A 23,129-nucleotide genomic window follows, 5' to 3' on the forward strand; every position below is an offset into this window, starting at 1 on the left:
TCTCCGCAGCTGTGATTCTATCGCATGACTCTCGGCTCATGCTCGCAGCAGAGGGTCAATAGCATATCACTCTCACATTAGAAGTTATGCGCAAGTGGAACTGAGGCCTAAGGCTAATTCGTCAGTATAGTAAGGTTGAAAAACCCCTTCAATTAACACTTCTGCGTAATTAGCATTTTTATATTAGGCTCACTAGTGTTACCATAGTACCACAAAAGACAGAGTCATGTTAATTTTCATTGCCCAGAAAAGTGTTTATTGAACAAGAAATGAAAAGTACAAGCAGAGAGAGATATGATAACTTAAACAGAGAAAAGCCATGAAGATATAGAATATTACATAGCAAACTGGCAAATTGTTTCTGTGAATGCTAGTGATGAATTACTAATGACAACAAAATCCAACCTAAAAGTAACTAAAGGTTGTAAAGAAACACTCCAGGTAGACCTGATACACTACTATATTCATTGATGGGGCCAAGGGTACAAAGCATGACACAGAGACGTTCTCCTCGGTATTCTTTGAGACTTCATGTTGCCCCTTTAAGGCTTTGTACTAAGAAAAACAAAGTCTAACCGTCTTGCCTATAGTGTTTCTTTAACATAGTTTATATTTTAAAGTCCAATTCTATAATTGTTGGTATATAGATCCATCTGACTCCCAACAAAACACAGGATAAATACACCAGTCTAAAGCTAGGGTTTTCCCAATGAGGTATTTCCTAAATGGGAACAGAAAATAAAGGTTGAAGATGTTTGGAGTAGGTTTCTTGGAGAAGGAGGATAGAAACGGGCTCTTTTATCACATTTTCTGTCCGATCTTGTCTACTTTGGTCGATACCAATCTCCCGTCCACTCTCTCCTCGGTGATTGTTGTCACAGTGCGGTTTTTTTTTGGATCTGAAAAAAAAGAAATTGGAATAAGATGAAAGGGAAATCCTCTTATTGGTCATGAAAGCTGTGAGTTCTTATAAGTCAGGAAAGCTAGAATATAAGTGAATTTGTTCATAGAATATACACTCACCTAGTATAGTTGTGAAAGTCACAACCACTGATACGCATGAGATAATGGCATCTGCTGCAGCCCCACGTGGAAGAGCATTCAAGAGATATGTAGAAGGGGTTAAATCCACGCATCAGCCAAATATGAAACTGTAGAATCGTTGATGACGGATAATATTCTTTTTATTTCATCGGTCTATGCGTTTCAAGGTCAAAGACCTCTTCCTCAGGACCAGTACATTAACAAAAAGGCTTTTTGTTGATGTACTGGTCCTGAGGAAGAGGTCTTTGACCTTGAAACATGTAGACCGATGAAATAAAAAGAATATTATCCTTCATCAACGATTCTACAGTTTCATATTTGGCTGATGCACAGATTTAACCCCTTCTACATATCTCTTGAACATAAAAGATGTCAGTCATCCATATTTTTACCCCCAGTCTATAGCTCCAGTGTCCCAGTGATATCACGTATGCAGTTACCTGTCACTAATGATGAATCGGATCTTCCGTCTCTTCTTGAAGACCATTCAGCGTGGCTGGAGCCACTGCTAGAACCACTGACCATGCCACTGCCTGAGGCACTACCTGAAACACTAGTTGAGACATTGTTTGAGCCATTGTCTGAGACATGGCCTGAGACATTTCCTGAGACATTTCCTGAGACATTTCCTGAGACATTTCCTGAGACATTTCCTGAGCCGCTGATTGAGACACTTCGTGACATACTGCCTGATCCACTGCCTGAACCGCTGCTTGAACCACTGCAAAAAAATATAGTACATTGAACAAAACTTTATGGACAAATATAATTCACTATTGAGGAGACCTTTATAGTCAGTAGGCTTTTAATCTGGGTCCTCTAAGAAAGGAAGCATCAATCCAAGATTCTGGATATCTATTAATCAGAATCTCCTCAACAAGATTTGAGCAATTCTAACTATCCTTAACTTTTCCATCCTCCAACCACCAAGAAGTTGCGATGCAAGGAAAGAAGTACCCTAGAGGAAGTTTCCATGTTTGTTATGTGGCCTGTAAATGTGGTGACCTATTTTAGGTTGAATCTATCAGCTTTCTCTATAGACCATGTGAATATGTATTCTTACTCTACAGCTTTGACAGTATGGAGAAGCAAGTAAGCAAAGTTCAAAACTGATAGTCCTACTTTCGTTCTTTACTTCACCAGAAACAATAGAGGGAAGACACGCACCCTACAATTCTTTAATGATGTTAAGATGTTGTGTATACTTTTTCCTCCCTCTCTCTCGAGATAGATAGATAGATAGACATTGTATGTGTACTTTGAACCCCAAGACCATCCTTGAACACAAACTATTAGAGCAATAAGAAGACATGTCTTTCCCTTACCTATCTCCATCCAACAGTCGACGGTACATTTCTATTTCATTTTCCAGCCTGGTCTTGATGTCCAGAAGTATCTTGTACTCATAAGATTGGTTCTCCATTTCACAACGCACTTGACTTAGTTGGTCTTCCAGTTTGGAGACCTTGTCTTGAATGTGACTCAGGTGGCATGCATAGCGACCCTGGGTCTCAGCCAATGTGTTCTCCAGGGAACATTTCTATATAAGGATAAAATGCTAATGACTGATTCATGTTGAACAAAATTACAATTTACTGCCCACCAATAGATTCATAATGATTTCGATCTAGTATTTGAATATATATAACAACATCTTCAGTATAACCTCCATTTTCTATTTACAATGTATTTCTTCTAAGCCCCATGTATACCCTATAGAAATATATGTATATATTTTACCATGGCAAGTAGACTCTGGAGTTCTATTTCCAAAGTCTGCAGAGTACGTCTCAATTCGGTGGCTTCGGACTTGCCGGTCTCGATTTCTGCACTACTACAGGAAATCTCATTGCTAAGTTCAGTGATCTAAAGTAAGAAAAATAAAAGCAAAGTAAGAGAAGAAAATTCAAGAAATCCCAATATAAACTCTGTAAGAATTGTCTGGCACACCTTTTGGTTGTATTCTTTCTCTGCGGCTCTACGGTAGTCTTCTGCCAATTCTTCATATTGACTCCTCATTTCATTAAGGACTGTCAGGATGTTGATGCCTGGAGCAGCGTCCACTTGTACATTGACATCACTGGTTTGTCCTTGCAAGCCCTTCATTTCCTACACGAGGGTGTGACAAGTTACTTAGATATATCCATTTACAAGTAGCTATACAAATGCAATAATAATTGATAGGTCTACAACAATCTGCCAGAGAACTTGATTATCTAGGTTTATATTGATGTTTTAGTGAAATTTTGGCTGATAGGCTAAAGGAGCGTTTCTTGAAAAATTGCAGAACGATTTGGTCTTGATTATGATTTTTTTTACCTCTTCATGCATTTTCTTGCTAGAAGCAATTTCTTCTCTGAGACTCTCAATTTGACTCTCAAGACTAGCCTTTTCCAGAGTCAGGTCATCCAGAACTTTACGTAGTCCTTCAATGTCAGCTTCCACACTCTGGCGCATGCTGAACTCACTCTCGTACCTAAAGAAGTCATAAGTCAGTTGCTAAAATGACTACAGCAGGGCCTAATGGGGCAGTACATGACCCCCCCTTCTTTGGTGTATTGTAATTGGTGTTATTTGCCATCTTGGAACCTTCTCCAAACATATCACATTGTATTATTTTTACCCAAAATGTTCTCATTATTCTGTTTTCTCCTTCTACTAGCTTGGCGTCTACACACATATACGTATCAGAGTCCTACATATACAATCAAAATCATTTGCCAAGTTGAGAAGACAATTATTTTTTTTTAAATGCCAGCTATCCTAAGGGTAAATATATAGAATTTTAGCCACAATCATACTATGGGATTAGTAGATTCTAAAATGTGCCTATATACATAATTACTTCTTCTAGACAAAAGTTTATGAAGTCTATTGGTTTCTGCATATTTGATATATACCAGCAGGTGGCATTATATATCTAAGAGTTATTTTCTTGCTGTACATATTAAAGAAAGTTCAACTCCGGTCTAATAGGGTCAAAAATAGAAATGAGAGTCTTGTCTGAAACTGGCTTTAGGTGTATTTTAAAACCAAATGAAAGTATAGCTTTTCAGATTTTCAATCCCCACATGCTGTGTTGCATTACCATTGGTCCTATTCACAATATATTTTTTTTTTTACAAGCATGAACGCTCATTTAAAAAGGAAAATAGTGCCAAACAGAAAAGTACCAACTTAATGGATAAAGCAGTAGTATAGATATATATATATAACTTACTTGACTCTGAAGTCATCAGCTGCCAGCCTGGCATTGTCCACCTCAACAGTGAGTTGATTATTGTCCAGAGTGGCATGAATGATCTATAGTAAGAGATAAAACCATAAGTTCAGTGTATAATAAAGAAGTATACCTAGAAAGAAGAATTGCAGGTGCGCTTTACTATCCTTTTCCATAATTTTCATGTCTCTAGAACTATTTGTGCATGTTATTGTCTACATCAGTGGTCTACAACCTGTCACTGTTCAGCTGTTTCAAATCTACAAGTTGTATTGCTGCTATAACTGAAGAGAAACAGGTTGAAGGCTACTAGTCTGTATCTAGAAGTGTAATGTAAAGTTCCTGGGTCACAATGCAGAAGCTAACAGATCCCATGACCTACCTTCTACCTTATGCACTCAGGTTGTAGGACCTGGACAGAACATCTACCTCTTGCCTTCTATGACTGTGCCCTTCTCTATACCCTCAGTTTGTTACTGATAGATTGTATATTATGTTGTCCCAAAAAAGTGGAAGGAAAAGGTTTGGCAGAGCACATACCTGTTCTTTGAGGTCTTGAATAGTCTTGTAATAATTGCTGTTGTCGACGTTTTTAGGTTTCTGTGTGTCATACCAATTTTTGATCTTTTCCTCAAGTTTTGAATTTGAGTCTTGCAGATCCTTCACCTTATCCATATAGGCAGATAAACGGGAATTTAGATTCTGCATGGTTTCCTTTTTTCCTGTCTGGAAAAGACCCTCTCCTCCATTTGAGAAGCTACCTACTGAGCTTGTGTTAAAACCTCCTCTCTGTCCACAAGTTGCATTTCCACTGCTAAAACCACCAAATCCTCCATTCCCAGAAGCAGCACAGTGACCACTGCCAAATCCTTGTCGTCCAGCTGAACTTCTACTAGAATATCCACCTGTGGATCTACTACTGAAACCCCCACTGAAGCTTCCACCTGCATTTCTTGAGACACTGTTGGAGCTACCACTACTGCCTCCTCTCTGCACGTTAGAAGCACTGGCATATCCAGTAGAACTTCCCCCATGGCTTCCACTAGAACCACCAGCATATCCACCAGAACTTCCTCTGTAAGCGCCAGAAGAACCACCAGTATTCCCACTAGTGTTGCCTCCATAGTTACCACTTGGACTCGTAGTAGAACTTCCAGTAAGTCCAGAGGAGCTTCCACCTGTTGGCTTTCCACTTACGTTTCTGCTAGCAGTACTACCATGCCCTGTCCCTGTTTGTCCAGTAGAATGGCCCTCAAAAGCTACCCTATTTCTGGATGTTGAGCTGCTCCCTGTGGCACCATCTCTAAGACTGCCGGAATTTACATAGCCTCCTTGTCTAGTGCTCTGGCTTGAACTTCCATATGTAGCACTAGAATCCTCTCCATGGTATCCACTGGTTGCTTCTCCACTTCCTCCTCTGTGTGATCCTGCAGAACTCATTTCATGAGATCCTTCTTCACAGTTTTCAGGTTGTCTTACTGCCCTGTTGGATACAGTATTCCCATAGGCTTCTTGGACGTTTGAGCTTCTGTAGGACATTCTGAAAGAGATGATGGTACTGCTCCAAGGGAAGAGTTAGTTGTCAATGTGCTGGATAAAATCGAAGTAGGATTTCAGCATTTTATAGTAAACCAGGAGTTACGTAGCAGCATTCCTTTACAATGGAAGTAATACAAGGTTTGGTAATAACTGCCTGGTAGACCATTCTATTAAAAATGTGTAATAAAGGTTGGAGCTAAGGTGGAGCTACGTAAGAAATTTATTGGCCAGATTTACTCTACAGTTTCATGGGGTTTTTTAGTATTATTTTAATGATTACACTGCAGTAAATAATTATAAATCGAGACTTCCTATGGGCCATAATCATTTTTTTATTGGCAATGGTGTAAAATCAACCAACAAACCTAGAAGAATAAACTATGAACAATAAAATCATGCCACCATATAACCTATTCAAAATTATAGGTAGCAATGTTTGTTGAGGTTGTTATTCTTACACTTGTGGATTTGGCACAAATGCCTCTATTATTATCATATGTTCTATTATTGGTTGAAAACCAAGAATTATGTGATGATGTTGTAGTACTATGGTCATGTTCTCATTATTTGTCATTGGAATCAAGATGAGTTAGTGAGTTCTTGAAAATTTTCTGGTTTATTAGAATTAAGCCATATGTAAATGAGCCTATGTGGAGGCATTGGGAGACTCTGTATAGGTGCGGTATGGTGGGTCTGTAGAACTAAGATGATTTATGTGTGGTTTATCCCCCTAGTCACAATCCATTGCCATCTCATTACCCTGTCAGCTGCCAGCACAAGACTTGTGGCCGGTCTGACAGAGTGTGCAGCCATCCAAACAATCACCCGGCTGCTGTTTCTTGTATTCTGAACTTTTTTATCACCACATTTTTGGTCTAAAACATAAAACGCAAAACTGTAGTGCTTCTACTCTTATAAGAACACCGCTTCACTCTGCTGGTGCTTGTCCATGCACTTCAGTGTTCTAACCAAACCCCATTTATTATACTCCGCTATGTGTATTGTGTCTCCATCGTATCGTATATTATTGGTCTATACCCAAAGTGCTCAACCTTTAGGAATTGTGCCCCATTTGCCTGGGGGTACTTATCAGGGGTAGCCAGGGCCCTGGACAATTTAGAGTTTGTGGCCCCCAGCACCTGATGTATCACAAAATCATGTAAGTCATGCGATTAACACTCAGGTGTTCTGGAGCACATCTCCAGAAGCAATATGATAGAGACAGCGCTGCTGTAGTTTTTTTTCACCTTATGTACAGTGCTACACATGTAATATGAAATGGCTATACATAACGAGTGAATGATATATAAAACAAGAACGGAGCTATAAATAATAAACGGGAATTCTTTTAATAAGGGACGGAGCTATATATAAGAAAAGGGGATGCTATATAATACAGTGCGCATAGTTAAATAGCCTGTTTAAATAGACATCCACAGTAAACGACTGCGATCGTTAACGGCTTCCTGTGTAAATGTACCCCAATACAGTACCCCTAGACAGAATAAATATTTTCATCCAGTCTTTTTCTCTTCATCTTGTCAAATCTTCATGTTGATGTCCTAACACCAGGACTCGGTCACCGCAGTTTGCCGCACTGATCACCGCGCCTAAATAAAAAAGGTCACATATAGGTTCACATATGTTTCCTAAATGAGAAATTCCCCACATTGGACCACTGCATACAGACATGTACTGCACCACTAATATATAATTATCTATTTTGCAACCCACCATCCAAATGTAAATTCATAATCCACCACTGTGCCCACGGTTTACTATAATTAGCCACTTTTCCATGACCAATAAATAGAGAAATTTATTAGCCCCTGTTCTCTTCCCTTAGCCATTATCATTCACTCTCATATGTCCTCAACACCCCATCACTGCGCCCCTCTCGCTCCCCCAAATCATTATAATTATATATCCCCCTATTCATTATATTTACATGCCTCTCTGAATTCATTGTATTTATATGCCCCTTCTCCCAATTCCTTATGTCATGTCATCTCTCCTATCTCCCACTCTAAATTCACTATAATGTCCTCTCTCCCACCCCCACCCTCAAATCAGTATTATAATCTGACATGCCCACACCTGGGCCGTGGGGATTACTCGTTACCGGGCGGCGGTTCTGGCTCTGTTAGCGCCGCTGTGGTGTGGCCCGGTTCCGTGACCCCGGCGGTGTCAATCAAAAGGGGGATGAATAATATATGATGGGGATGGTAGTTCGTGACGCCACCTGTGGTATGTGGCAAGTTAGGTGCCGCCGCTGTGGGATGGGGCTCCCCGGGGCAGATGGTGACGCAGCTTAGATGGTGTAGCTCTCCACAGGTAGAGCTGGGATCCAGAGCGGATGGTAATGGTAGTAGTAGTCTATGATGGCGGGCGCAGATGAATAATGGAGCAACACAAGGGTGCAGTCTCAAGGGTTTTACTCACTGTAGCTGGTTACACATACGCTGGGGACCACCTTTAGAGTGCCGGTATTCACTGTGATGAGCTCCAGCTGATCCCGTGTAGTTCGGAGGTCGAATCCGGTACACCTTTGTAAATTGTACCCTTTCCTGGCTGACTCCTGTGCTTGCTTCGCTCACTGAACCCTGTATCAGTGCCTGTGAACCCCACGGGGTGGGGTGAAGCGCTATCCCTTTGGTCTTTGAGGGTTACCTTCCAGTGAATTTGTGGCGGTGGTAGCTTCAGTGTGTGGAGATACTTCAGATGCTGGTTTTGCTAGTGAAGCCCATAGGTTATACTTCCCTAGCCTAGGGACCAGTCCCTGTGTTGCAGCCTAGTCCTTCCACCACTAGATTATATGTGGAACAAGGCCACAAAAGGTTTGGCCATGAGTTGTACCTGCTCCAGGCCGCGGGTCTACTGGTCATCAGACTGAACTCCACAATTCACACTGTGTTCCCGCTTGTACTATTGTGTTCCCACTCCTACGACTTCACCCCCCAGCCTGGCTTCGGGTATAATCACCCCCTCTGCCATGTCTGATGAGGTATTTCTAACCCTGGGTGTTGTGCTTTTGTGTGAACCGGTGTTGACCTCCTTCTTACCCAGGATGGAATACCACACCTCTGGATTGGGTGCAGTACCTCTGTGGCGACTGAAACCTCAGGGGTGTCACAATTCTCCTCTCTCACCCTCAATTCATTCTAATCTTGTCTCTCCCACCCCCATTTCATTAATTTTGTTGAAAAAAGTTTTTAATACTTACCTCTTTATACAATCTCCTATGACTCCACTTCTTCATGTGGCTGGTGTGCACATGCTTGCTCTGGTGCGATGAAGTCATTGTGCCAGCGCCAGCCTGTCATAGAAAAGGTGATGGGAGCTCCCTAGGGCTGCCCTGCTGATGGTGGCACACAAAACGTTGTGATGGGGGCAATCTGTCTATGGGTCCCCCGGAACTTCTGGCCTTGGGAGGTAGCCCAAATTGCCCTCATTATAATCCCACTATGGTAGTAATTCTGTGCTTTTGTTAGCAGTATGAAAAAACCGTGATGGTCTGGCTCACTGCTCAGGTGGTGCTCAGGAGAACTATACAATAGATAATCAAAAAACTCTGGCACTCATTTGTGGTGAAAATTATTGGTTCTTTATTACATGTCCATTGAATAACACAACGTTTCGGCTAATGCCTTCTTCATAGACTGGAAATTTCAGTAAGAATAAAAAAAAATATATATGTCAGTACCATAAACATGTATATATTCTCATACATTTATATATCGGTAATCTCATATGACATCAATTGTAAAAAAGGTTTATTTTACCTAATGAATGAACACGCTATTTTTAAGAAAGAACCTCAATTGTAGTGAAGTGCAGTATATCTAAAGGAAACACAAGAAAGCAACCAATTGTAACTGTGGAAAACATAGAATCAGAATCAAAGTCTGAAAAATAAACAATGGTATATCACATACCTAATGGAAGCTCACAGTATTATATGGCTCCATATATGAGAACATGCAATATTGGGTGGTGCAAACCGAGGTTTTATCTATGGGACAATAGTAAAATTTCAAAAATTGGAAACTGCATCTTATATAAACAATTCAATCATAATATAGATTTACCTCAATGAGAGGAAAAAGAGGAAAGGCTGCTATATCCCAGTGGGGCAAAGTGAAAAGGCGCTATGTATAAGGAGAAAAGAAAAAGGAAATGTTAGAGTATCTCACTAAAATGAGAAACAGGAACCACAAGATAAAGTACAAAGTTAAAGTCCCATAGACACATGCCAAAGTGAAGACAGACGCAGTGCATTACCTGTGCAGCCGGTGGTCAGCGGTGAATGAGGAACCATGTAGCCGCGAGTGAGGTTTTTATGTGAAAAGGGGGCGGGTCGTGATAATCATTTCCTTTATTGTGGAACGCACGGTGAATCGCACGCCACGCGTGCGCAGAAGAATCCGGAAGGGCGTGCATGCGCAGACGTGGTAATGATTCATTTATATTGGAACGCAGGGTGAGACGCACGCCACGCGTGCGTAGAAGAATCAGGAAGTGCGCGCATGCGCAGAAGCAATTTATGGTTTACAAGCGTTCAGACACCTTGAAACTCCAAACAAGATGCAATTAAGTGCGTGTCTGTAAGAAAACAAGAGAAGGGCAAGATGTAAAGACTGGTATATACTGAATAATATGAGATTATGTACTCATACAATATGCATAACGTATGCATATATCAAGGGTATAAGCAAGTGGGCCCATGCATAAATTCAATCTACACAGAGATTTCATTCCAAATATAACACCAGTATTTATTAATTATCATGCATGAGTCCACTTGCATACATACCCCTAATCCTCCAAAAATAACACCTAGAAAAAGCATAAATAGCTAGAAATGTCTGACGGGATTTGAGGATCGTAGATTTACTAGTTCGGGCTGATATAGGATCTACGATCCTCAAATCCCGTCAGACATTTCTAGCTACTCCCAAACAGGGGAATTTTCCTTGTCTTCACTGTCCCCACTGTTCTAATATCATAAAAGGCAGCCAATTTACACACCCCCGCACCGGCAAAGTTTTTCACATTAAAGAATTCTATACTTGTGATACTTCATTCGTTGTATACTTAATTAAATGTCCGTGCGGTCTCGGGTATGTTGGTGAAACTACCCAACATATCCGAGACCGCATCGGAAAACATAAGTCCACTATCAGGTGCAAGTTGACTATGTTGCCTATTCCGTTTCATTTTATTCAGTGTGGACATTCTATTTCACAGTTAAGGTATCAAGTCTTGGAGCATGTTCCCATGTTGAGGCGTGGGGGGGATAGGGTCAAAAAATTAAAAGAAAGAAAGAGAATCCTTTTGGATCCACATGCTTAATACCCTTTCCCCTCATGGTCTCAACAGGGAATATGAGAATCATTGATTATGAGATATGAGGTCCGTCCTGCCTGATGTTTCTAATTATTTATGCTTTTTCTAGGTGTTATTTTTGGAGGATTAGGGGTATGTATGCAAGTGGACTCATGCATGATAATTAATAAATACTGGTGTTATATTTGGAATGAAATATGCATACGTTATGCATATTGTATGAGTACATAATCTCATATTATTCAGTATATACCAGTCTTTACATCTTGCCCTTCTCTTGTTTTCTTACAGACACGCACTTAATTGCATCTTGTTTGGAGTTTCAAGGTGTCTGAACGCTTGTAAACCATAAATTGCTTCTGCGCATGCGCGCACTTCCTGATTCTTCTACGCACGCGTGGCGTGCGTCTCACCCTGCGTTCCAATATAAATGAATCATTACCACGTCTGCGCATGCACGCACTTCCGGATTCTTCTGCGCACGCGTGGCGTGCGATTCACCGTGCGTTCCACAATAAAGGAAATGATTATCACGACCCGCCCCCTTTTCACATAAAAACCTCACTCGCGGCTACATGGTTCCTCATTCACCGCTGACCACCGGCTGCACAGGTAATGCACTGCGTCTGTCTTCACTTTGGCATGTGTCTATGGGACTTTAACTTTGTACTTTATCTTGTGGTTCCTGTTTCTCATTTTAGTGAGATACTCTAACATTTCCTTTTTCTTTTCTCCTTATACATAGCGCCTTTTCACGTTGCCCCACTGGGATATAGCAGCCTTTCCTCTTTTTCCTCTCATTGAGGTAAATCTATATTATGATTGAATTGTTTATATAAGATGCAGTTTCCAATTTTTGAAATTTTACTATTGTCCCATAGATAAAACCTCGGTTTGCACCACCCAATATTGCATGTTCTCATATATGGAGCCATATAATACTGTGAGCTTCCATTAGGTATGTGATATACCATTGTTTATTTTTCAGACTTTGATTCTGATTCTATGTTTTCCACAGTTACAATTGGTTGCTTTCTTGTGTTTCCTTTAGATATACTGCACTTCACTACAATTGAGGTTCTTTCTTAAAAATAGCGTGTTCATTCATTAGGTAAAATAAACCTTTTTTACAATTGATGTCATATGAGATTACCGATATATAAATGTATGAGAATATATACATGTTTATGGTACTGACATATATATTTTTTTTTTATTCTTACTGAAATTTCCAGTCTATGAAGAAGGCATTAGCCGAAACGTTGTGTTATTCAATGGACATGTAATAAAGAACCAATAATTTTCACCACAAATGAGTGCCGGAGTTTTTTGATTATCTTTTGTTAGCAGTATATGATCATATTATTCGGTACTTTGAAGTCATTTAAGTAGGGGGTACTTGGACTATTGAGAAAGAATACTGTAAAAATACTACACAAAAATCTGTAACCTTATAAAATTTTTCACACGTTAATCGCCCACAAATGGACATACTACCGTATTATAATGTAATTATTTGTGCTGGTGATCACAATGGGAGCCTGTCTGTTAATTCCTTTGATAATGTGGTAAATAGTTCCCTCTATAAGTCCCATGCCAGCCCACACTTGACTCATGTGGTGCTGATGGATTACCATAGCAGCCTGACATCTAAAGATCTGCTTATAAGACTAGGTATTTGCAATGTACTTGTCTATTACACCCAGGTGAGGATTAAAGAGTTTTTCTTGTCTTCTTCTGCAGGAGCACACTGCTCCCTTACCTCCCAGATTCCTGCTTTTGATTGGCAGATTGAGCATAGCATACTTGCACCATGGCCCAAACTGTGCATCCTGTGATGATGCTTTATGAGCAAGGTTTTCCTCTGCAGCATCAGAGGAGCAGGCTAGCACTGACTCTGGCTGGTTATCAAGAGATAACATTTCGCTCCTGCCATCAGAGCACCGCTAACAAGTTCTTAGTAAGAGCTTGTGTGAGTGCTACTATGATGCCCTGGCGCCACCAGGTGGTTACAGAGAAACAATACACCGGACACAACACCATCCCACATCAGGTACCATCTGCCACAAAATCCTAGCCACCCCCCTCAGGGTAAGAAGGACACACCATTAGGCAGGACCAGGCGGATTGGGAGCGCCCACCTAGGGGTCTTGAGGATCCGGGGGCAAGAATCAGGGAGTCCAAGTCGAGTCCAAGTCTAAGTTCAGTTCAGTTGGGTTCAAGTAGAGTTGGAGTGAAGTTGACAGCTGAAGTAAGGAGGAGAGTCAAGGCTGAGCCTAGTGAAGGGTAGCCAGGGTAGTGGCCCTGGTCTACTGGCTAGGTGGCAAGCAGTGGACCGTGTCCAAAGGCGACGGGAGTCCGGTCGTGGGAAATCCAAAGTGGACCGGGGCAGGGTTGGAGCCCGCCGGTACCAACAGCGGAGATCCGGTCCGGAAATCGTACACAAGCGGTGTACCTGGACCCTAGTTAGAAAACGGTTGCAAGCCCCTTCTCTAATTAACAAGGCCAGGATCAAGGTTCCAGATGTTGTTCCAGTGTGTTAGCCCAGATAGAGCGAAACGGTAGCCCACCACGGGGGGTAGGGTATCCGCAAACACCCACTGAGATCCCAAGGGTCAGTTTTCGCGGGCACATCTCCCAACCAGAACAAAACAGGAGCGGACTTCCCCGTTCCATACGAGGTTGTCCAGAATTGAGGAAAAGTACAGAGTGCCGGAGGAAGGGACATTGGTACACCAGCCGGGTGTGGGAACTGAGTACACCCGGATGCGGCAGCCGGCCACTGACACCTTGGTTTACCAGCAGACTTGTGTGCAATTATTCAACAATGAGTACACCAACACTCCCCATTCCGCCGCGCCACCTCTGGCAGACATCATCTCCCGTGTCCTGGACACTGAGCCTCTGGGCATCCACCCCTACCCATGGAGGGGTCAAACACCTAGCTGCCACTCCACCGCCCCAGGTGCTCTGCAACAACAGCAGTGGTACTCTATCTTATCACACACTGTGGGTGGCGTCACGAAGAATCTACAACAATCCCCTGTACATACTATGTCCCCTTTTTATTTAAGTGTCTGTACGACCCCCGGGTCCGGAGACCCCTCGAGCCACTGCGGATCCAGATCCGAGCAGCTTGGCTACTAGCGTGGGGGCGGCACACTAAAATCTTTGCCTAGGAGACCGGCCTCTATCAGACTGCAGTGACTGGTAATCTAGGCAGTAACAATAAAATTTAAAATCCCTTGTTTGTTGAGAATGGAAAAGATTTTTAATAAAATGTTATTACAAAGTTGCTTCGTTTTATAAGCTCTCTTGAATTTTACTCATTAATGAGCTTGAGAATAACTTCTTTAAACCTCTGTACCCCTTTGAGTTATTTCAATAAGGAATGCATGTAGACTTCCACAAGCCCAGTAAAGTTTACCTCCTCCTGAATGATAAAAACTTACATTTTCATGTGAATGTTCCTTATCTCTTAAAGGGGTTGTCCACTACCCGGACAACCCCATCTCAATCAGCTTGTTTGAACGAATAATAACACTCATACTCACCTCCAATGCCGGCGCTGTTCCAGTGGTGTCAGCACTCGCTCTTCCAAGGCTCAGTTCCCATTGTTATCTCACATAAGCAATGCTCTGACTTCAGTGCTGACTTCACTCTCCCTGCCTTTGGGCGAATCAGATATCAAGAGGAAGTCAGAGCTATGGCCATTCAGTTAATTTTCTTGTTTTATACATCTGAAGGTGGGGAGAGTGATTGGGTGCTGGGCTCGCATGAGTTAACAATGTGACACGAGCCCCAGTAGAGTGAGTGGTGAAATCACTGGAACAACGTCGGTATTGGAGGTATGAGTGTTGTTATTTTACTTTTGTAAAGCGGGGCATGAAGCAGTAGTTGCAGGTGAGGGATTCATGCTCCGGCCCCACTTCACAGGAAAAGTGTTATGGTCCTGGCTGGGTGTGTGGATAGGTGCACTGCTGTTCATACCTTTCAGGAGGCTGCTTCTTGCCATTTTCTGGACCAGATCGTGGTAGAAATGGAGACGGGGCTGCTAGTTCTTCTTACACAACAGCTTTTTACTACGCAAAGCTCTGGATGGCAACTTTACACAAGAAGTAGCGGGCACACATCTGGTAGTATGTTCCATCAGTATCAAACACCAACAGACACATTTCCTCTACGTTTACCTCAGCTGTTATTATTGTCTGTGTTCCCAGTCTTTCTGCCATTACCCGGCCTAGCACAATGGAGCCATCTGTGAGAGTTAATCCAGTCCCTGTGTGGTTCCACATCTCATGTACAACTTCAGACCCTACCCACAATGGGTGCTTCAGCCTACAACTAGTCCTAGATTTTCCTACTGGTTTTCATTTTGGGTTACAACCACCCTCCATGCGTCTATATGTTTTCTCATGCTACTTTTGTTTGATCTTGACGTTGCAGCCTCCACGAGTCACCCAAAGAATGCTACCAAAACGACCTGAGGAACCCGTACGTCCACACTCAACTCTGGTTGTTCCCCAACTGAAGTTTAAGATGAGTCTGTCCTTTCCCTCAATACTAGCTCCCCCATGGGATAATCCCAATTGCCAACTGTCATATGCCCTGCAGTCGGTTGCCTGCCAACCTATCTTAGCAACAGCCAATGTTATTACCTTATATTAATACCAGCACGGCTACAGCTATACATTACACTACATCTTATACATTCCTATACTTTTCATTAATTTCCTAGATAACATTACTTTACATCTTATCACAGATATATTTAAGAACACATTTGGTGTTTTCAGGAGTTGGAACTCAACCACCATCTTACACTGGTTCAGACATGCTGATTGATATGGGGTTCTCCGAGAAGACAACCCCTTTAAGATGCACAGTACTTCACTTGATAGAACTACACTTCCTACTATAATGGAGGAGCATAACTTTGCCATGTATTATAATATGGCTTTTTGGAGGCTGTGTTAAAGTGCACCAATCACCATGATTTTCTTAGATAACCAAAAGCCAGTGCTAAACCTGCACTATCATGCTGATTCTATACTTACCTTTAGTTGTCAGCTAGAATGTATAGTTATTGAAACACAAGCAAGTAAAGTTTGTAAAATGAGCAGCTTTTTGATTGGTAGCAGCTGCCAAGCATCTAATAGCTGGGGTGGGTTTTGATAGTGATTTCCACCCCTCTGCCTGTTTTTCCTCCCCCTATCTTTTATTTATGCTAAATCCATTCTAGAATCGTTTTTCTAATGGTTGTGCCTAGAAGGACCTGTGCTAATGTCATACCCATGTGATTAGAAGGAGTGGGGCCTCAGCCAACAGAAAAATAATGTTGCTTCCTGGTATAAGCTTTGTTGGCTGAGGCCCCGCCCCTTCTGGTCACATGGGTATGACATCAGCAAGGTCCTTCTAGCCAGCGGCGTAACTCGAGTTTGATGGGCCCTGGTGCAAAGTTCAGATCTGGGCCCCCCCTCCACATATACGGACAATTGGGGTACAGGATAATGACGCTGACACTTGGCTTTTACCCTCAGCAACCAGGTTTCCCATGATCTGAAATCCCTCTATCAACACCCAGCTTTCCTATGTTCTGATATCCATCTTGTCCTTGGCACCCAGCTTCCCCTTGCTCTGCTATACATCTTTCCCTCAGCACCCAGCTTTCCCATATCAGAAAGCTGGGTGCTGAGAGAAGATGTATAGCAGAGCATTGGAAAGCCGGGTGCTGAGAGAAAGAGCCTTTATCCCTCAACACAAAACGTTCCCATCCCCTGATTGTATCTTTGTCCCCCCTTGTATATAGTTCTCCAAATATAATAATGGCCCCCACATAATCCTTCAAATATTAGAATACACTTCCATAGTCCTCCATGTATTATAATGCATTTCCCATAGTTCTCCATGTATTATAATTCACCCAATAGTACTCAATATATAATATTGCACCACATAGTCCTCCATATATTATAATGCACCCCATAATCCTCCATGTATAAAGTAGCCCTTCAATTATTATCATGAATTTCTCATAGTTCTACATGTATTATAATTCACCCCATAGTTCTCCATATATTATACTGCACCACATAGTCCTCCATGTTTTATAATGCACCCCATAGTCCATGTATAAGGTAGGCTCCATCATCCGCCATATATTATAATGTAGCCCCCATAGTCCTATATGTATTACAATGCAGCCCCATAAAACTTCATATCGTATTATGCATCCCCATACTCCTCCATGCATAATGCACCCCTATATCCCATGTATAACGTGTCCTTCATTTTGTATTATGCAGCCCCCCCAGACCTCCATATATAATAATGCAGCCAGCCTCTCCAGGCCTCCATGTATAATAATGCATCCAGCTTCCCCAGGTCTCCATGTATAATGTAGCAGCCAGCCACTCCAGGCCTCCATGTATAATAATGCAGCCAGCCACCCCAGGCCTCCATGTATAATAATGCACCCAGCTCTCCATGTATAATAATGCAGCCAGCCTCCCCAGGCCTCCATGTGTAGTACAGCCAGCCTCTCCAGGCCTCCATGTATAATATAGCAGCCAGCCTCTCCAGGCCCCCATGTATAATGTAGCAGCCAGCCACTCCAGGCCTCCATGTATAATAATGCAGCCTCCCCAGGCCTCCATGTATAATAATGCAGCCCCTCCAGGCCTCCATGTATAATAATGCAGCCTCTCCAGGCCTCCATGTATAATAATGCAGCCTCTCCTGGCCTCCATGTATAATAATGCAGCCTCCCCAGGCCTCCATGTGTAATAATGCAGCCTCCCCAGGCCTCCATGTATAATAATGCAGCCTCCCCAGGCCTCCATGTATCATAAGGCAGCTTTCCCAAGCCTTTGGCCACCGTGTACTCACTAATTTATATTAAAAAAAAAACAAAAAAAACCCACACAACAAGTACTCACCCTCTCTCTTCCTTCCCTCCGCTACTCTGTCTTCACATGTCCTCGTTCCACTGCTTCTGTCCTCACCGCTTTCCTCTTCCACCAATGCTCGTCCTCCCCTCTCCTCGTTCTCCCGGTGCTCCGGTCAGCATCCTCCCATCCTGCACTCTGTGCACTCAGCACAGCAATCACACGGAAGTGACGTCACCGCGCACGCCCCCGGGGAGAATGGTGATGCATAGCGCGGCGCCGGCAGCGCTATGCTTCATCATTTCTGTGTGCGGTGATGGGGGAGCCGCCGCAGCCGCTGACACCAGGCAGGGGGCCCTGATGCCATCTTACCCGGCTCCAACAGTCCGCCCGGCCGCAACGGTGATGACGTCGGCTCCAGCAGTCCGCCCGGCCGCAACGGTGATGACGTCGGCTCTGGCCGTCCGCCCCCGCCGGAACGGAGGTGGCACCCGATTGGAAGTCTGCCTCAGATGCGGCGCCTGCCGCTCCCAGGTAACCCATCCTGGCTGTGGAGCAGCCGGAGTGCACCTGCAGAGAGGAGGAGCAGGCCACTGAGCAATGGGGCTCTCGGCAGTTAGCGAGGCCAGTTGAAGCCGGCGCCGAGGGCATCCGAGTGGGCCTGGCTCCTGAGCAGGAGGCAGAGCACGGAACTCGTGCCCCGTACTGGGAGTGGCAGCAGCAGCAGTTGTAGCGGAGCATGGACGGCTACCTGCAAGTTTAAAGTTGACTGTTTTATGGACTGTCACCCCTGTTGAGCGTCCTCAAGTTCCCAGAGGAGGCCATCTGCACAGCAGGTGGGGGGGTGGCAGGATATTTAGAGTTTAAGAAAGCACACCTCCCGATGTGGGAAGATGTATAGTTGTAATGTGTGCACTTTCTTTTTCCCGTTACAATAAAGGTCGGTGCCCAGACAGCCCAAGGATGGGCTGTGTTTTACCAAGGGGGTGTGTGACGCCCTGGCAAAACCAGGGTGCAACAGACCTGCAGAAATCCAGCAAAGAGCAGGTCATTCTTCTTCTTGGTAACCTGATCCCCCACCAGTGCAGCAGGACAGACACCCCCTTCCCCAGTGTGAGAGCTAAACTTAGCAGGAGGGGAGGGGCTGGAGCAGAGTGTGTGGGGAGAGGGAGAGGAGAGGAGTCCGGAGTTGTAGCTCCCGGGCTGCTACAGAAGCATGCTCCAAAAGGGCCGGGACAGGCTGTTAGTGAGGAAGGGACTTGAGGTGACTGGGGCAGGGTAGTGGCCCACCGGTATCGAAAGAGATCCCGGATCACTGCAGGGGAGTGGACTCCCCATTCCCGGCTGCGGAGGAAAGAAAGAGAAAGAGTGGAGAAAGAGGCACCTGGCTGCAGGGAAAGAACAGGGGCTGTTGCATCGTGTGTGGGACTTAAACACCCTCCGTACTGAAGGCTGCGGACTGCGGCAATTTCTGGTTAATTCCTTACTCTGTGTGAATTTTCTTGCAAAGCGAACTGTGAGTAACAACATCCCCCGGTCCAACCGGGTGCACAGCTCTCAGACGGTCTCCATCTCTTCCCTGCACCACTTCACCGGGGTCCGAGACACCAACACCCTACCCATGGAGGGAAATCACCACCTTGCTGCCCACCACCATCCCCGGGATCCATTAACCGGCAGCGACGGTGCTCCGTTACCTCACCGCACACCACGGGTGGCGTCACGGACAATCTCCCTTACCTAATCCCCTTCTTACTGTGGAGCCTGGGATCACGGACCGGGTCACACCACCGTGATACCCACAGAAGTGACCCCGTGGCCCGGATCTGAGTACCCCTATCCCTGGGCGACACACATGTGAAGCTGCCGTAGTGATAATCTTCGCTACGGCAGCTATCACCAGATATCGCAGCTGCGACGGGGGCGGGGACTATCGCGCTCGGCATCGCAAGCATTGGCTTGCGATGTCGTAGTGTTCAAAGTGCCCCTTAGAGCCAGCAATGCAATTATTTATGATCTTCTTGACTAATTCTAAAGGTGGGCAAAACCAGTAATAAGTTCATATACTGCAGAGGTACAAGAATATAGAGAGGATTTGAGGAACTTCCTATATAGTACAGAACAACAAAATGATTCCAACCTAAAATCATGACATGATGGATATGTTTTACTTAGAACTCTTGGCAAGAACTGGCCTCCCAGCTTTCATCAAGGAGACATATTGCTGATGGATCAGAAATGCAAATATCATTGCTTGGGGAGCCGGTTATTGTGGGTGTGTATGAGAAAGATTGAAATGTTAGAGACTTAATACGATGGATATGAGTGATATGGGTATAGATTTACAGAAAATTACTCCATGTTCCTTGTTTAATTTTCTACAAAGTGTGTTAATTAAAAATGTTTGTATTTTGCATTAGCATTGCCAAACTGCGCTATACATTACTCACAAAAAGTTATTGATATTTCACTTTCGGGTGAAATTTCAGGGCAATCCTAAAGTGCACACTAGCATATTCAGGTGAACTTAATGTGACCTTCCCTAAACTTCTGAATGCACACACCTACTGTTCAATGTCTCAGTACTTTCTGTACAACTTGCTGTTCTCTAACAAGCAGCTTAATGGCAAAATTCACAACAGGTGTTTTATCCATGAATCTTCCAATAAATTCCAGGGTTCATATAGAATTGATATTTACAGTCCTCTTCATCATGCATTTCACATTTTGACATCATGAGAGAAAGATGACACCTAAGAATTGATCAATATTACAGTACAATACAGTGGTACACATCAGCCACTCTTGTCACCAGAGGAGCCTTTGGTGGTGGTGTTATAGTGTGGGCAGGTGGTCTATTCAATACAGAACTGTCCTACACTTTGTGAATGGTACAGTGACAAGGCCCCACTACTTGAATAACATCATTAATCAAAGCATTGTGCCTCTGTGTGAACAACATATGTCTAATTTCATCTTCATGGACGACAATGCTCCAGCTCATCAAGGTCGTATCACTAGTGAATGGCTGATGGTGACTATGGTACCTCAAATGGATTGGATGGCACTTTCTTCATATCTGAATCGCATAGAAAACCTATGGGATCAGCTGAGTTGCCATGTAGGGTCTTGTAACTCTGTATCTCAGAATCTCAATGCTCTGAGGGCCATCCTTCAAGAAGTGTGGGATGCCATGCCTTAGCAGACAATTACGCCACTTGTGAACAGCTTGAGACGTCGTTATCAAGCTGTAATTGATGCTTACGGCAATACAAATTACTGAGAGATTGACATTTTTTGGTAGGTATACCCACCACTTTTGTTGGCTTTTGTTTCAATAATAGTTTGAGATGAGATATTCACCTTTACATGCTTTTACGTAAATGCCTTACTTTCATGATAAAGTATTACTATAGTGTGAACTTTTTACATTTTCATAAATTTCTCCCAAAACCCAAATATATGTCTCCCAATCTCCCAAAACCCAAGTAATGTATGGGCCTGATTCATCAAGTGTTTATCAAGTCGGTCTTGATGAAGAGTTGGGCTGGAGGCAGATGCATCTGACTCATGAAGAGGCCTATGTCTCTTCATGAATCAGGACCATTGAGCAAATCGTGAAAATGTATGTGTGTTCCTCTCCACAAATCATACTTTAGTCCCTGCTGGAGTAAGATTTGTAGTGTATTTGATGAGTAGCGGTCGCCATACCTCTGTCCTGCCCAAGCTCGACCCACCTTGTTGGAGCTGAGCAAAAATTGAGTGAGAACACCCTAGAGTTGCGCCATAGAGGGAACTATGATGAATTGGGCCCTATGTTTTAAAAAATAAGACTGTTTTTTACAAAGCTGGATAATCTGGATATACTGTAAGATGAAAAATGTAAAGGACTTGAGGCAATGTACCTTTAATAAATTTGGAAAGTCTTCTCTGAAAGGCTGAGGTCCTGGGGAAAAAACTTAGTGTGGATCTCTACTTCTGTAATCCAGATCTAATCTGACACCTTATGGCAGACACCTAAAGAAGTCATGGAAGTGCATGCGTATGTCCATGTCCACCCAAGTCTTTGGAAATCATGGAGATAGTTCAATGACTACTTTACATTATGACTGTGAAAGGCACATGCATTCTTGCCCACTTCTTCACCTCTTTCTGACTAGATTAGATCACCAAATGACTATCATGATGGTGGACACCATAGGGCAGTGTACCCAAGTATGGTCTATAAAATACCGCTCTGCAAGTGTCTGTTTTGTAAGTAGGGTTGCCATGCAGCTAGTAAACTACTAGTCAGTAATCTTAATATACCAGCCTCAATGTTCAGGATTAAGAAATTGCAACATTTTTGCACAATTAAGAGTTATGCTAATTTTTTGTGATATTTTGAACAGTTTTAAACTGGAAAACCTTTAAAAACTGCTTGATGAATCTTGGCCTATGTATAAAACAACTATTGGTGACAAATCATGTGTGGAGTCCTGCTCCAAGATTATACACCTTTGTACCTACGTAATCCTGGCTTGTAGTTTGGCCATATTTTTGAGATTCAGGCTAGCCAATCAATGAGTCTTGTTTAAGACTATGAAGTGAGACTTAGATGCACCAATTAACCCTGTAAATGGCTCTTTGTATAGAATCAGTACATGGCTTATACACAGAATCCATTCCATAGAAAATTAAGCTTTGTACTGAGGACTGTACCTTGATATGAGTAATTCATACTTGCCCACAGTGCCAATTTTGGTTTCAAAAGCTTACAAACTGGACTGCAAAAGGGATTGTCTTAAAAAAAACAACAAAAAAACCCCAAAAACAACACACATCCCAAAGTGGCATTTTGCGTGGGTGCATGTGCAATAATATGGGTGGGGCATAAATATCTTGAATTGGAATCCTATACATTATAATTATATCCCTGAAATGGACCTTATCCTAAATACAATGCAAAAACTTTAATAAGCCTACACCGTTTACATATCTCCTTTTGGCTCTTTTGAGGGACCTGAGCCTGAATGTAAATGTAGTATCTGCACCCCCGATAGTTTAGCATTATATCTCATTTTATCCAAGCAAATTGAAACCATACAAGGTGA

The 23,129-nt window shown here is 43.1% G+C and overlaps 1 protein-coding gene across 1 annotated transcript; it reads right to left on the reverse strand.

Annotated features, from left to right (window-relative positions):
- Nucleotides 1–229: 229 nt before the first annotated feature.
- Nucleotides 230–5,870, reverse strand: LOC142311602 (uncharacterized). The gene is made up of 8 exons (XM_075350162.1): nucleotides 4,805–5,870; nucleotides 4,265–4,347; nucleotides 3,364–3,520; nucleotides 2,995–3,153; nucleotides 2,785–2,910; nucleotides 2,370–2,584; nucleotides 1,485–1,765; nucleotides 230–899 (listed from the first exon to the last, which is right to left on the reverse strand). The coding sequence occupies exons 1-8, from the start codon at nucleotides 5,801–5,803 to the stop codon at nucleotides 802–804; spliced, it is 2,118 nt and encodes a 705-aa protein (XP_075206277.1). The 5' UTR covers nucleotides 5,804–5,870; the 3' UTR covers nucleotides 230–801.
- Nucleotides 5,871–23,129: the final 17,259 nt, after the last annotated feature.

The sequence above is a fragment of the Anomaloglossus baeobatrachus genome, chromosome 5, assembly GCF_048569485.1.
Source record: "Anomaloglossus baeobatrachus isolate aAnoBae1 chromosome 5, aAnoBae1.hap1, whole genome shotgun sequence".
Lineage (NCBI taxonomy): Eukaryota > Metazoa > Chordata > Amphibia > Anura > Aromobatidae > Anomaloglossus > Anomaloglossus baeobatrachus.

Bases quoted from the DNA above. Each gene is read 5' to 3' on its own strand.
- LOC142311602 (XM_075350162.1), bottom strand. From the start codon at position 5,803: ATGTCCTACAGAAGCTCAAACGTCCAAGAAGCCTATGGGAATACTGTA. The intron at 4,348-4,804 runs GTATGTGCTCTG...CTCTTACTATAG, and splicing joins TTCAAGACCTCAAAGAACAG to ATCATTCATGCCACTCTGGA. The intron at 2,911-2,994 runs GTGTGCCAGACA...TTCTTACTTTAG, and splicing joins AGAAAGAATACAACCAAAAG to ATCACTGAACTTAGCAATGA.